This window comes from Salmo salar, chromosome 01, assembly GCF_965601325.2.
Source record: "Salmo salar chromosome 01, fSalSal1, whole genome shotgun sequence".
NCBI classification, from domain to species: Eukaryota; Metazoa; Chordata; class Actinopteri; order Salmoniformes; family Salmonidae; genus Salmo; species Salmo salar.
In genome coordinates this window covers 29,439,174-29,452,415 of record NC_138291.1, presented here as the reverse complement: position 1 = coordinate 29,452,415, position 13,242 = coordinate 29,439,174, and the positions used below count along the sequence as shown (strand labels likewise).

Genomic DNA, 13,242 nt, shown 5'->3' with positions numbered 1-13,242 from the left:
AAGTGAGGTGAAGTGGAATGGGTGATGTCAGACAAAGCACATGCCAGCTATAAATATTAAAACAAAAGACATGGCGACACAGGAACTGCTCCTCTGAAAATGAGGCAGGTACTTAAAGTCGGCGAGAGTGAAATAATACTAATTGCTGTCACTGGTTGTGCAAGCTGCAGCAGACCATAAAGAAAATAATCTGTCACCTTCATTGTTCTAATGCTGACCCTGCGTTTCCCTCGACAACACCTCACAGCACTGCAGCAGCCGTCTCCCTCCCAGCCCAGCTGTAGTGTATTCTGGCTGCTGCTACTCTGAGCTCCTTCAGGTTGACACTGAGCCAGTGGCCCAGAGCATAGAGACACTAGTGAGAACAGGAGCTCTTCAAGTTCCCCAATGAGTCATAACAACGTTAGACTGACCTGAGAGAGTTCTTTGAAAGATAAACAGGATAACAGAAAAGCCACCTCTGAGGCAGTTCAGTGTCTTTGTATTTCCTAGTGAAGTCTCCCAAGCCAGTCCCTGCCTAGGGATTCAGCATATCACACTCATTCATCCCAAACTGTCTTCCTTGAATGTATCTGTTGGTTGTTACCGCTACTGTACTCAAACTATTAGTCTACTGGAAGTCGGGGCAGGCTGACTTCCTCATCACAAAAACGGGACTGGAGGAGGATAGGGCAAGGAAGGGGGAAAGCCCTCACATAAACAGCCTCCGCTCTCACATGATAGGTACAGCAGAACTCTGTAGCTTTGATGCCAGGAGCACCAACAACCTAGCACAGCAATCTTTCCACCACACATCACCTGGCCCTTTTCCACCAAAGGAAATCTGTGAAAGCCATCCATCCACCACCACATCCAGTCCAGAGCCTCCAGGTGGGCAGCACAGGCCCAACAGGACAATGGAGCCCTTTCTCCTGCAGCTGGAGAAATTGATACCATGAGGCAAGCACAATAAGAGCACCATGCCTTGACTGTTTACCACCTTAGAATTAGGGCCCAATTTAGCCATCAACATGTGCATAATAGGAGAAGGAAGGGGCAGCCCCCATCCCACCCGCCAACCCCTCCACACCTGGAGAGGACCACACAGGTAACTGAGAGAGGAGGACTCAGTTCCCATGGAGAAGGACTGGCAGGTGGGATAGTGTATGTCTGTTGGGGGAGGGAGGACTTACCTAGTGCTTCAATATATAGAGATCTGATATGATTTAGGCCACCCCACATAGAGACTAGACCACACATACAGAAGTTCAATTCCTCCAAAAGGTTTTTCCCCGTCCCGTATCTCCCTGTTCCCATAAGAAATTAGGTGTTGAGGGGATTCAGAGAAGGCTGTAGGGTTTGTAATCCAAGCTAAACATGAGACCGTCCCTCCAACACGACAACAAAGGAGAAGAAACCCTGGGGCAAACTCACGCAGAAGCGACAACAACAATAAGTCTGAGGGCCTATATTTAACAGCAGTGGGAACTGTGGGGCGAGCCATACAGGAACACTTTCAATGCATGGCAAAGGTCAATTGGGACTTAACTTCCTCCTCAGACTCTGCCACTTGCTTATTTTCTCCCTCCTTGCCACCCCCCCCCCCCCCCCCCCACCCCTCTCCCCGACAACATAATAAAGAGATAAGCATTGTTTAGCAAAACAATGAGCCACTTCCAAAGACCTTTTGGTCTCAGACGCTGAGTTTTCACATCCATGAACACCGTGTGGCCGTGAGCAGAGAAATAAAAGACTTCACAGGAAGACTGGGACATTATAATTGGAGTCGATTATCTTAGATTTATCGGTGGTGACAGTGTTTCCTATCCTCAGTACAGTGGGCAGCTGGGAGGAGGTGCTCTTATTCTCCATGGACTTTACAGTGTCCCAAAACTTTTTGGAATTAGTGCTACAGGAAGCAAATTTCTGTTTCAAAAAGCTAGCCTTATCTTTCCTAACTGACTGAGTATATTGGTTCCTGACTTCCATGAAAAGTTGCATATCGCAGGGGTTATTCGATGCTAATGCAGAATGCCACAGGATGTTTTTGTGCTGGTCAAGGGCAGTCAATGAGGCAGTGATCACTGAGATCCTGGTTGAAGAAAGCAGAGGTGTATTTAGAGGGCAGGTTGTTCAGGATGATATCTAAGAGGGTGCCCATGGTTACAGATTTTGGGTTGTACCTGGTAGGTTCCTTGATGATTTGTGTGAGATTGAGGGCATCTAGCTTAGATTGTAGGACAGCTGGGGTGTTAAGCATGTCCCATGGCCAAATTATTTCTTAAAATTAAGCACATTAATCTGTTTTACAAGGGGTGTAGAGCCTAACTGGCATATATAAGCAGCACCTGAGTTTCAAGTTTGGGGAAGATAATTTACACCATAAAAATGCACCTTTATAATAAAAGCATTACATGCATAATTGCATTTGCCTTCACTTTTGATAATGGTGTTTTCCGCTAATGGAACATTTGCGCTTATAGCCTACTACCATGTGTGCAATGCTGCACTTACAATGTTAAGAAATATCCTAATAGTTTATCAACATTTTAAGGTAAACATTCTGATCTGTTGCGTCAGCCACATTTCATTAAAAAAAAAATGTTTTGATGCTAGTTGTTGTATTCATTTGGGATCTTTCTCATCCCACAATGTCCCAGACTATGTTTGCAATATTTATTTATCGCACAGAATAGAATAGGTCGACTTTTGTACTATGGGGATAGCAGATTGACATAGGCTAGTGCTTTTGCTGTTTGTTAGGCCTAATCATCTTGTTGGCTGACGAAAAGTAAATGTAGACAGTTCTTCCAATATCTTCAATATGCACCTCGGAATTTGATAAAGACGCACGCAGTTGCACGGTGCCTGTATATAGCCTATACTGTTATTTTTCACTGTTTTTTACTGTTGTTTTTATTTCTTTACTTATCTATTGTTCACCTAATTCATATTTTTTACTTAAAAAAAAAAAAAAAAATCGCACAGTTGGTTAGGGCCTGTAAGTAAGCATTTCTCTCTTCGGCGCACGTGACAAATAAACGTTGATTTGATGTGTCTGACTTGTAGCCTGTGAGAAAACCCGATCACGTGACAGAGAGCCATGAAAGTGTGAGAGACGCTTCGGATTGCGCAGCACACTCAGGGAGAAGGGCACAATGCAGCACTCCCGGCCGCAAAAGGCATGAATTATTTTAGGATGCATTACGGCCAACAAGGGGATGCCTCCGTGAAATGTGCGGCATTATCAAGTGCTTGTCAAATTGTGAATGAGAGACTATTGGAGTGTGTACATCCTGCACAAAAACAAAGCAGAGATCGTGCCTTTCAAGGGACTTCTTTCAAATCATCATTAGTCTCATCATGCAGCCTTACAATGTATTAAACATCTAAACATATAGCCCAATGTTTGTAGAACAACTAAAGTTATATTAACAACTCTAAATTAAGCATATAGGAGTACCTATTTCTTCATTGCATGCTTCTTTAGACCTGTTTAAAATAAATAATAGATTTATTGTGAAGGTGTAGGTTATATTACATAGATTTATTCAACTTTTTTAAATGGCTTGTAGGCTATGTGTGGAAGGCAGGAGATGCTATATGTGTTTATATTAATTAACGGTCAGTTATCGTGAAACCAACAGCTATTTCCTTGACAATCACCACAGCCCTAGCCACAGCTACTACATGCTGGAAATACAGAGCTCACAAGTCTTACAGCCATGTCTCACCCTGCCGTTGTGTACCCATTGCACTGGACTATCTCATAGGCACATTGGCAGTGGGTACAAACGTAAAACCATCAGAGCGGTGCCCATCAGTGATGGACCACAAGGCAAAGCTGGGGCATGGGTCATGACTCATGACTTTGTCAGAAACCTGCAGAATCACACTGCATCCCTACAGCTAACTACACTGGGAGGAGGGTGGCAGCACGCTTTATTCTGAGCATGCCATCTGTGCCCCTATATCACCTGCAGTAAATGAGTGGAACCAAGGCAGCCTGTCCCTGTTACGCCAACAGAGCATGAGGTGAACAAACACACACCGATCTCCCATTACCACATGCCTCATAATAAACGTAAGACCCACCTCACTGGACTCATTTCAAGAGGGGGGAGGAGAAAATACGTTATTTCCATGTCATTGCAATATTCACACAAATCAACCAAGAGCACAGATCAGCAGAGTCATGGTGGTGGCAATTCAGGTTGATCAACTGTAGGTAGCCTTGGTGTAAAATTTATGAAAAGTATTACATTGCATTACTGGTCAAATACAACCAACACTTAATAAGACTCAAAGTAAAGTTAAACATGTATTCACAAACCTTTAGTGAACTTGGGTCTGCCAAGGCCAGCGCTTGCCTCTTCAGCTCAGTCACATTCATTTGACACTGTTGGCAAAAGCTTCCTTTGCCGTCCCTTCTCTCCGACTCGGAGACAGTCACCGACCCAGCGCCCTCGGGTGGTGGTCGGCTGTTACACCTTGCATACTCTGATGAGTGAAGTATTTTCCTGGTATTCAGATCAAGAGGGAACGGCGACTCTCCGCTGGGACAACCCTCCACCTTCGTCAGGAGAGAAACGCAAGTCAGTTCAAATAGATTCATTGATTTCTATGTAGGAAAATACAATGGATTCAAACTTGTAGACGCACAAGCACAGGTGTGGAAGCATAACGTTATTTGTCTGGAGTTGTTTGTTGAATACCTTGACAAACTGCATGAATGTCAAAATGAATAGGTAGACATTATCAATCTGCAGAGATCGGATAAATGCGATCCAAAACAATCGGGTGTGCTGCGACAGGTGTAATTGTAAATCGGAACTGATCACTTTAACTGTATGTGTACAATGCTTACATGCTTAAAACACTTACAGTAAACCTGCAGTTGTCAGGGTCCCGTCCATGAGTTGCATTTCCCCAAAATGAGTTCATTCTCCTAGGTCTGGGTATACCTACTAGACGTAGTTCTCACATACACTCAACTGCGTAGTTGTAAATTGAAGTGTCAGTCCCTACACACTTGTGACTAAAGCAAAACCGTCTGCTGGCTACCACTTCTGTAGAGTAGACTAATAACCATGGCTGTGTGCTGCACTGGATCAGTCCCATGACAATACAATACGAGTGAAGTGAAGTTTTGGTCCTCACTGCGCACGGTGGGCGGGAATCAACTATTTTAAATGGGTGGGGTTCACAAGACAACTTTTGGGAAACTTTTTGGCGCATGATTTGACACTGCAATTGTAAATCACGTAAAAACCGTAGGTGCGTGGATCAGACAGGGTAGTTCAATGTGTGATCGTTGTATTAGGTTTATAGGTTATTAGGCTAGATATTTATAAAGCTGAACTTGCCCATTGTAATTGCTGCTTTTATCAATGCATTGCAGTAGTTTCAAGTTGTATTAGTCGTATGTACAGAATACACATGGAATACAGTACACCGTCCAACGAAATGCTTACTTGCAGGTTCCTTCTCAAGAATGGAACAACAATAATAAATAATAAAATATAAGATATATGAACATAAAGTAAATGGCTCAGTAGAATATAATAAACATTTTAGCATGAGTATAATACAGGAAGGCACAAATTATAGTTCAATATTTAGACATCTATCAGAGAAAGGGGGAATTGGGGTGCAAGTGTTTAAATTGTGCAGCATAAGCAATAAACTGTAAATAAGAGTCTGGTAGTAGCAGCAATTGTGATGTGTGTGGCATGAATGCTACATTTCGTTCTGCGCTGCAGACGGCTGTATCGGTCCCCTAATACAGGAGCAGTAAATGCCCAGTGCACTTCTTTTGTTGATATTTTTTTTTCCTACCCTGCAGAGGGAAACATCGGTCCGCTAATGCAGGCCAGGCAGGCCCGCTAATTGGGCAGGATTAGGCGGCCGCCTATGGCAGCAGATTGAAGAGGGATGACTTTTCTGAGCTAAACTGACCAAGACCCACCTCCAACAACACATAAAACCTCACATAATTCTCTCAACCAGTGGTATATGGGTTTTTAGGTGAGTGCTGATGCCGCCCAGTGATAAGAAGAGGCCACTTTGGCTTATGCAGGGGACCAAAATATTTTGTGTTTCCATTCCCAGCGCCTCTCCAGGGTGCTGTGGAGAGAATCATCGCTGCACGCTCTACCAACGTTCAGTCAAAAAAGTCATCTAACACAGGGTGTGGTGTGTATTGGTAAAGTGGGACACTTTCGTTTTCCAGAACACCTTACATAATCATCCTATTGTCTTAAAACCCAACATGATACCATTCTAAATAGCTTAATAACTCTACTACACTATACCAAATAAAACATATATAAATGTTAAAACCAGGATGGGTGACTCTTCTTCAAACACAAATTGTGCTGAGAACAATTTTTTTCAGTCAATACTGACAAATTGGGACACTCAATTCTTTATTGTAAAGAAGTTTCATTAGAGAGCATATGAGTCATTTCAATATTTTAACTAGAAACTTAAACTATTCATACAAATGAAATGTATTCAAAGATGTTTTATGTATTTTTGTGGAACATTATTATCATTATCATCATAGTTGATTATAATTATTTGGTGTAGCCCAGATGTTATTTTATAGCCTATAAATGAAATAAAGTGTACTTCATCTAGGCCTATCAGCTCAACATTCTCAACACTACACTCTAATGGACATTTTGTAGAATGAAACCAAAAAGACCTCACCCCTCAACAATTTCAATGACTGTTTTATTGTCGCCAGAGTCAAATACAGCAAAATAAACCGTTTTAGTCATCATATACCTGTATGGTTATGAATATAGCTAGCAAGGATTTGTAATTTTGGTGAGGTAATATATTTCTACGTAAAGTGCAGCTATGCTAGCTTTTTCTAGCAAGCTAGCTGATAGCAGATTTGAGGAAAATGAAATTGAACATTTGATCCTATTTACAAAATGGATTTCTGTTCAGAAAAAAATGTATTTCATAACCCCCAAAATATTTGTTCTGCATTAAAATGGCAGAGTGTCCCAATTTGACAGTAACAGTGTTTCGCAGTTTCACAGTAGGCTACTGGCATACTGGGACACCATCAACATGTCAATGTTCTAAAAAGGTGAAAGTAGTAAAAAAAAATAATAAAATTAATCCATTCCATTTCAACGTCTGGAAATGACATATTTTAGACATCTTTTCAACATCATTTTGCTTACTCTAGTTGTGCAGGGGGGCAATATTTTTTTCTCGGAATGGTCAGGACCAGCCCTGAATACAGGAGTAGTAAATGACCAGTGCATTACTTTTGTGAGAGAACATTTTCCCCATGCTGCAGACGGCTGTATTGGTCCGCTAACACAGGAGTTGTAAAGGCCCAGTGCACTACTTTCTGGCAAATTTATTTTTATTAGTGAGTGAGTGAGTGAGTGAGTGAGTGAGTGAGTGAGTGAGTGAGTGAGTGAGTGAGTGAGTGAGTGAGTGAGTGAGTGAGTGAGTGAGTGAGTGAGTGAGTGAGTGAGTGCATGTGTACAAAGGTGCAGAGAAAAAGTGCAGGTGGTCAGTCCACTTCAAGTGTTCAACAGTTTTATGGCTTGTGGATAGAAACTGTCTCTGACGTTGTTGGTATCAGACCTCATCCTACATAGCATGATAGTAGGGAAATGACTGAGTTATTTCTATAGCCTAATGACATAATTATTTGAAATATTCATAGTGATTCTAGATTATTGTAGTCAATGGCTGTATCCTGTTCTCACACAAGCAGACACATTTTTAGACATTGCTTCACAGACAAGTCAATGGGCACAGTACATAGCCTCAGCTACTGAGCTTTACAGCCAATGCGTCCCGTTCTTGCTACTTTGGCGCCATCCTTTGGTAAATACACAGATTGCTGGATGGATTTCCCAAAATAAGGGCCATGTTCAATATTTCATTAAAAAACTTTAAATATTTCATGTTGATGATGTAAGCGACAGAGGCTTCGTTCTTCATTGTGAGGATCCCTTCTACCCTCACATGACCCAGTTGCAACCCTTTGTCTGTCTGTCTGTCTGTCTGTCTGTCTGTCTGTGTCGTCGATTGGGTTGAGTGGGTTTACGCTTGACAGCGCAACTGGTAGCAAATTATAGGCGTCCTTATGGGGTTAACAGAATGAGGTAAATGTAATACTGCCAAACGTTAATTTTGCAATTACACATTAAACATAACATAAGCTATTCACCCAAAAAGGCAAATACAAAATTGACTCAGAATATGTTGTCATAAATAAGAAAATTGTGTTTTTATCTGAAATTATGGCCGTTCAAGTCTGTCATTGTGGTCATTGATTTCGAGTCTTAATTTTTGGCTATCACTGCTTGGTGATTTCTGAACAGGAGAGAATGAGCACCTCGTTTACAGAAGCCAAATTGCTTAATAAAGCAATGATTGTTTTGGACCACAAAGCACCATCCACCCTGTTACTCTCTTCTGTTTGTTTAAATTATTTTGAAGAAGAGCAATCCAACCAGCGATCACGCAACGAAGTTGGCATGGTTGATAAGACGCATCGGACAATCAGAGGAGCTGTTCATGGTCCTGAAATACCTGGCGCCCGTCATGTTAATATGTACAGGGTCCGAGACAATAGACTTTGTAGTTTAGGCTACCTGTAAATCCAGGTTTGTAGCGTTACAGCCAACCAGTGATAACTTTGTCTATCAATTTACCTATTTATAATCATTATAATGTTCCAGGTAGTTGGGGTGTGTATTAGGTTACATTTAATGTTTGTGAATGTTACAGTTATTTAGAGTGCACTCACTCACCTTTGCTTTTCTCCTCAGAAGATGACTGGTAAATCCAAATATGATATCAGAGTCCACGAAGAATGTTCCCAGATCTATGAGACTGGGGTTGGGCTTGTCAGGTCCAGAGGAGCCCGAGGAGTTTGGTAAAGCCATGAGGGAAATGTGCGTAATATTCCACACCCCGGGTTACCGAATTGACATCTATATTTTTATATTCATTTCCATTTCAGGAGATATTTTCATAGACCCTAAAAGATCGCATGATTTCAATTCAAAAGCTATTTCGGACATCCAACAATGACTCAGAGAGAGCTCACTGTCTCTCCATAACCACTCCACTCAATGCCCAACAATTGCGACGTGTGCGCAAATATATCTTTCCCGTGCATTGCCAGCAGTCCAGCAAGACAATAAACCAATACAATCCATCCGTAATCGATACCTTTATATCCACAGGTATAGCATTTTTTTACCCATCCTTGTTCGCATGCCTGGTCTTTCAGCTCGTAGGTCTCGGAACGAAATCACATGTGCCTAAGGAGGACCACCTTTTGCAGTCCCACACCCTCTCTCACTCTTTCCTCCTCTCTCGTTCACTCACTCACTCACTCGCCCAGTCGCGCAATTCCCCTGTCAGTCAGTCGTTTGCTGCGCTTACTGCGGACTTGCTAGAGGCTCCAACATTAATTTATCAACGCAAACACGCACGAGAGACCTGCGTAATCCAACAGCTTCGCAATGAGCCGGTTTGAGATCTTTGATGAAACTAAACTTGTGCCCATTTAACTTAGTTGGATCCTCTCGTTTTTTTTAATGAAACTATTTTGCAGGGAAAACCCTGAGTTGATCAGTGCAGTGCACACAGAGTCAGCTCTTGCGTTCAGGTGTGTGTGTAACTTGGGGCTATTCATTACGACGCTAACATATGTAGGCTGTTGGTTTAGCTGCCTTCCACTTCCAGATCAAATGTTAATATGTAAAAATGTTTGAAAGACAATAATGTCTTATTTTCAAAGCATTTTCAAATACAGAGCCGTTTTAACTAGAATTTCAAAGTAGATCATGTATATTTTGTGTGCTTTGAAAGCTGAAGAGAGGACATTAGGGCTGTTCTCTTAATAAAACATCTTATCTGGGGTGCACAGAGGACCTTGTTTTAGATAAGCAGCCAGTCATTACCGCCATAATAAACTCATTGGTACCCAACGCCCTTTGAAGATGTCTCTTTAAAGCTTCTATATAGTTGTGTGTACGAATGTTTTCAATTTATTTCAATTTAAGATTGTATTTCATCATTATTATGCAAGCGCAGAATATAATTCAATACACAATTATGTGTGCTCGTGGTTGGGTTCACTGAAATGTATGAATTGGGTAGTCAATATTATTCAACCTTTATTTAATCAGGTGTGTTTCTTGAGATAAAGCACTATTTAGAAGCAAGATTAACCTGAGGGATATCAAGGTGGTTTAAATGATGCAGTTGGCTTATTAGTGTTGTGGGGATGCCCATAATAAACTCTATATGTGACCCAGTTATGCACATTTCCCACTCCACCACAAACAAACGATCAACCAAACACACACTAATACGCACAGACACAACCACAGCTTAGACTTGTTAACTGGAAGGATTCACTGAAGCTTCAGAAGACCAATAATTACTCTCCGTAGTAAAGATGATTTACCATGTCCGACCACCCAGTTCTCCACTGGAGAAGGTTCGGGTCACCCTGGGCCGCTGATGAAATTCCAAGCACCACATCCCGTGGGACTACTACCCCTACATCTGCTGCCCTTGAGCATGTAGGGAAATCGCTCTGGCATATCATTAATACTGCTCAATATCTTATCCAACTTGCTAACCTTTGCAGTACACAGGGCTTCATGAGAACCATTTACCACATATTGGTCATGTTGTTGGCGCACTGCTGAGAACACAGGAAAGAAAGCTGCGCCTTGGATGCAAGAATAATCTTTGGAATGCGCTTTAATTAATGATTCATACATCAACACAAAAAAAGCTAATGTTATTACCATAGAAACATTGGTATCATTATTCCTAGCGGTGTAAAATGTAATTATTTTAGTCGAGGATGCTTTTTTTTTGTTACCAATAGCCTATTCATTGTACTCTCCTTCTGAAACAACAAAGATGTTTATCCTTCACCGGAAAATGTGTCAAACTGGCTGGAATCCAATTTGCTCTTTCCTTCAGCACCTCGGACAGCGACCATGCCCAAGGTGCTGTTTGTCTGGACTTCAGAAACAGTTGGATACAACGAGGCTATTGACATTAATAACACAAGGGGGCACACGAGAGCGAGCGAGAGAGAGATAGAGACATTATGTATTTCCCACAGATCACACAGACCCACAAAGACTTTGAAAATAAATCCGACATTGATAAACTCCCATATCCTGTCAGGGGAAATACCACAATGTGCAATCACAGAAGCAAGATTTGTGGCCCCTTGCCATGAGAAAAGGCCATCAAGTGGAGCACAAACAACATTGTAAATACCACCTATATTTATCTATTTATCTTCCCCCACTTTTCATACAACTATTTGCACATTGCTAAAACAATGTACATAGCTGCTCTATAATACTTGTAATGTCTACCTTTTTAAACCTTTTTGAGTGAAATGTTTACTGTTAATTTTCAAATCGTTTTTTTTAAAAAAATTTTATTTGTTTCTTCTCACTTTTGTTTGTTTAATTCACTTGCTTTGGCAATGTAAACATATGTTTTCGGTGCCAGTAAAGCCCATTTGACTTGTATTGAGTGAGAGAGAGACAGAGAGAGAAAGAGAGTGGGAGCGAGAGAGAGAGACAGAGAGAGAAAGAGTGGGAGCGAGAGAGAGAGACAGAGAGAGAAAGAGAGTAGGAGCGAGAGAGAGAGACAGAGAGAGAAAGAGAGTGGGAGCGAGAGAGAGACAGAGAGAGAAAGAGAGTGGGAGCGAGAGAGAGAGACAGAGAGAGAAAGAGAGTGGGAGCGAGAGAGAGAGACAGAGAGAGAAAGAGAGTAGGAGCAAGAGGGAGGGAGAGAGATAGAAAGAGGCTCATATATCAAACAAGGTTAATACACAGGTGAACATTGATGTACAAATGTAGGCTACGGTGTTATAACAATAAAACAAGTTTCTCAAAACTTCTGGCATCTTTGATTAAGCTATGCTACAGACATGGCGTGAAATCAATCTAATCCACTCTTCTTAATTAACAATCTAATCAGCCTAGGCTATACTCAAGGATTCATGATACTCAGTGTAGGGCACTTCATCTATTGCCTTGGAAGTATTTGTCCACCAGATCAAGTGGTCCTAAACATTTCACAATTTTGGCAAAGAACTGTTGAACTGTTAAGAACCACTCCACCAGAGAGACCAAACTACATGGAGGCGTCACTTCAGGTGTTCCAAACTGGCATAAAGAGCACTGTCTGCAACAGACAAAGATTTTAGTTCAGGTTACAGCCATCACTGTAGGCCTAAATTACACCACCAGTACTTCATATTTTTAGAGCAGTTTGAAAATACATTTCTTACATTTTAGTCAGTGCCACTTACATGAGCAATAAGACTAAAGTGCCTTGCCTTGACAGATTTTCATAGGCCTGATGTAGTAGGCCCTAAGCTAAATAGGCATATTTTTACAAAAGTTATCTTACCGTTAGTGGAGGTTTCATCTGAGCCATCCATGCCTATGCTGTGACTTCAGGGAGCAGCAGCTCTTTATATAGTGTTTTGGGGGTAGGTTCACACAATCTTTTCATTCAGCGAGGAATGAAGGCCATGCAGGTCTGACTGGCTGAGCTGGGTTCCACCAGCAACCTGTGCTGTACAACATACAGCCGCCCTGATGACGACGCCAAGTGTAGTCACTCACTCTCTGCACATTGCTGGAAATGTTCTGATGTATCAACTCTTTACCAAACAAAGAATGATGGTCCTTGCTAAATATTTATCTGATGGGTATACACAAATGTAGCCTATTATAGTACATAGCCTAACAAACTAATAAATACAGCTAGATTAAATACTGCATGGATGGCAACATAATATAGGCAAACACTAGGCAGCATACTTTTGGGTGTCTTGGGTTGCTTAACTTTTTGAGGCGCAATAGAACAGTAGTCTTGAATTATGATTATCCATATTCATGGATTATTCAAACATCTCAAATTGTTTTCACACAAACTTCTCCCCTATTCTGTTCCAACAGGGGGAAGGATATAATCAATCCATGGCTCTGTGTGTAGTTTACATGAGTGCTGGTCAGCTCCAACCCCTTATTATTCACATTGATCTCCTTGGGAGAATGCAGGGATCTCAACTAATGAAAATAACCTCCAATAAAAGAAGACAAACACTCCAATTCATATGAAAAGCATCAGATAGTAAGTACTGAAAGATGTTTGAGACTTCATCTGAGAATTGTGAGCCTGACGTTCCCCATGTATATGTCAAAATACAGATTTCAA

The 13,242-nt window shown here is 41.5% G+C and overlaps 1 protein-coding gene across 2 annotated transcripts in view; it reads right to left on the bottom strand.

The window, feature by feature from the left end:
- Positions 1–9,360, bottom strand: part of kif26ab (kinesin family member 26Ab) — a 124,306-nt gene extending 114,946 nt beyond the window's left edge. The window contains exons 1-2 of one of the 2 annotated variants that reach the window (XM_014186901.3): positions 8,775–9,360; positions 4,313–4,552 (exon numbers count right to left, since the gene is read on the bottom strand). In XM_014186901.3, coding sequence (XP_014042376.3) covers positions 4,313–4,552; positions 8,775–8,909 — 375 coding nt within the window. In that variant the 5' untranslated portion in view covers positions 8,910–9,360. Of the gene's footprint in view, positions 1–4,312; positions 4,553–4,863; positions 5,125–8,774 lie in introns of those variants that run through there. The other variant, XM_014186976.3, reaches the window with a different exon arrangement.
- Positions 9,361–13,242: the final 3,882 nt, after the last annotated feature.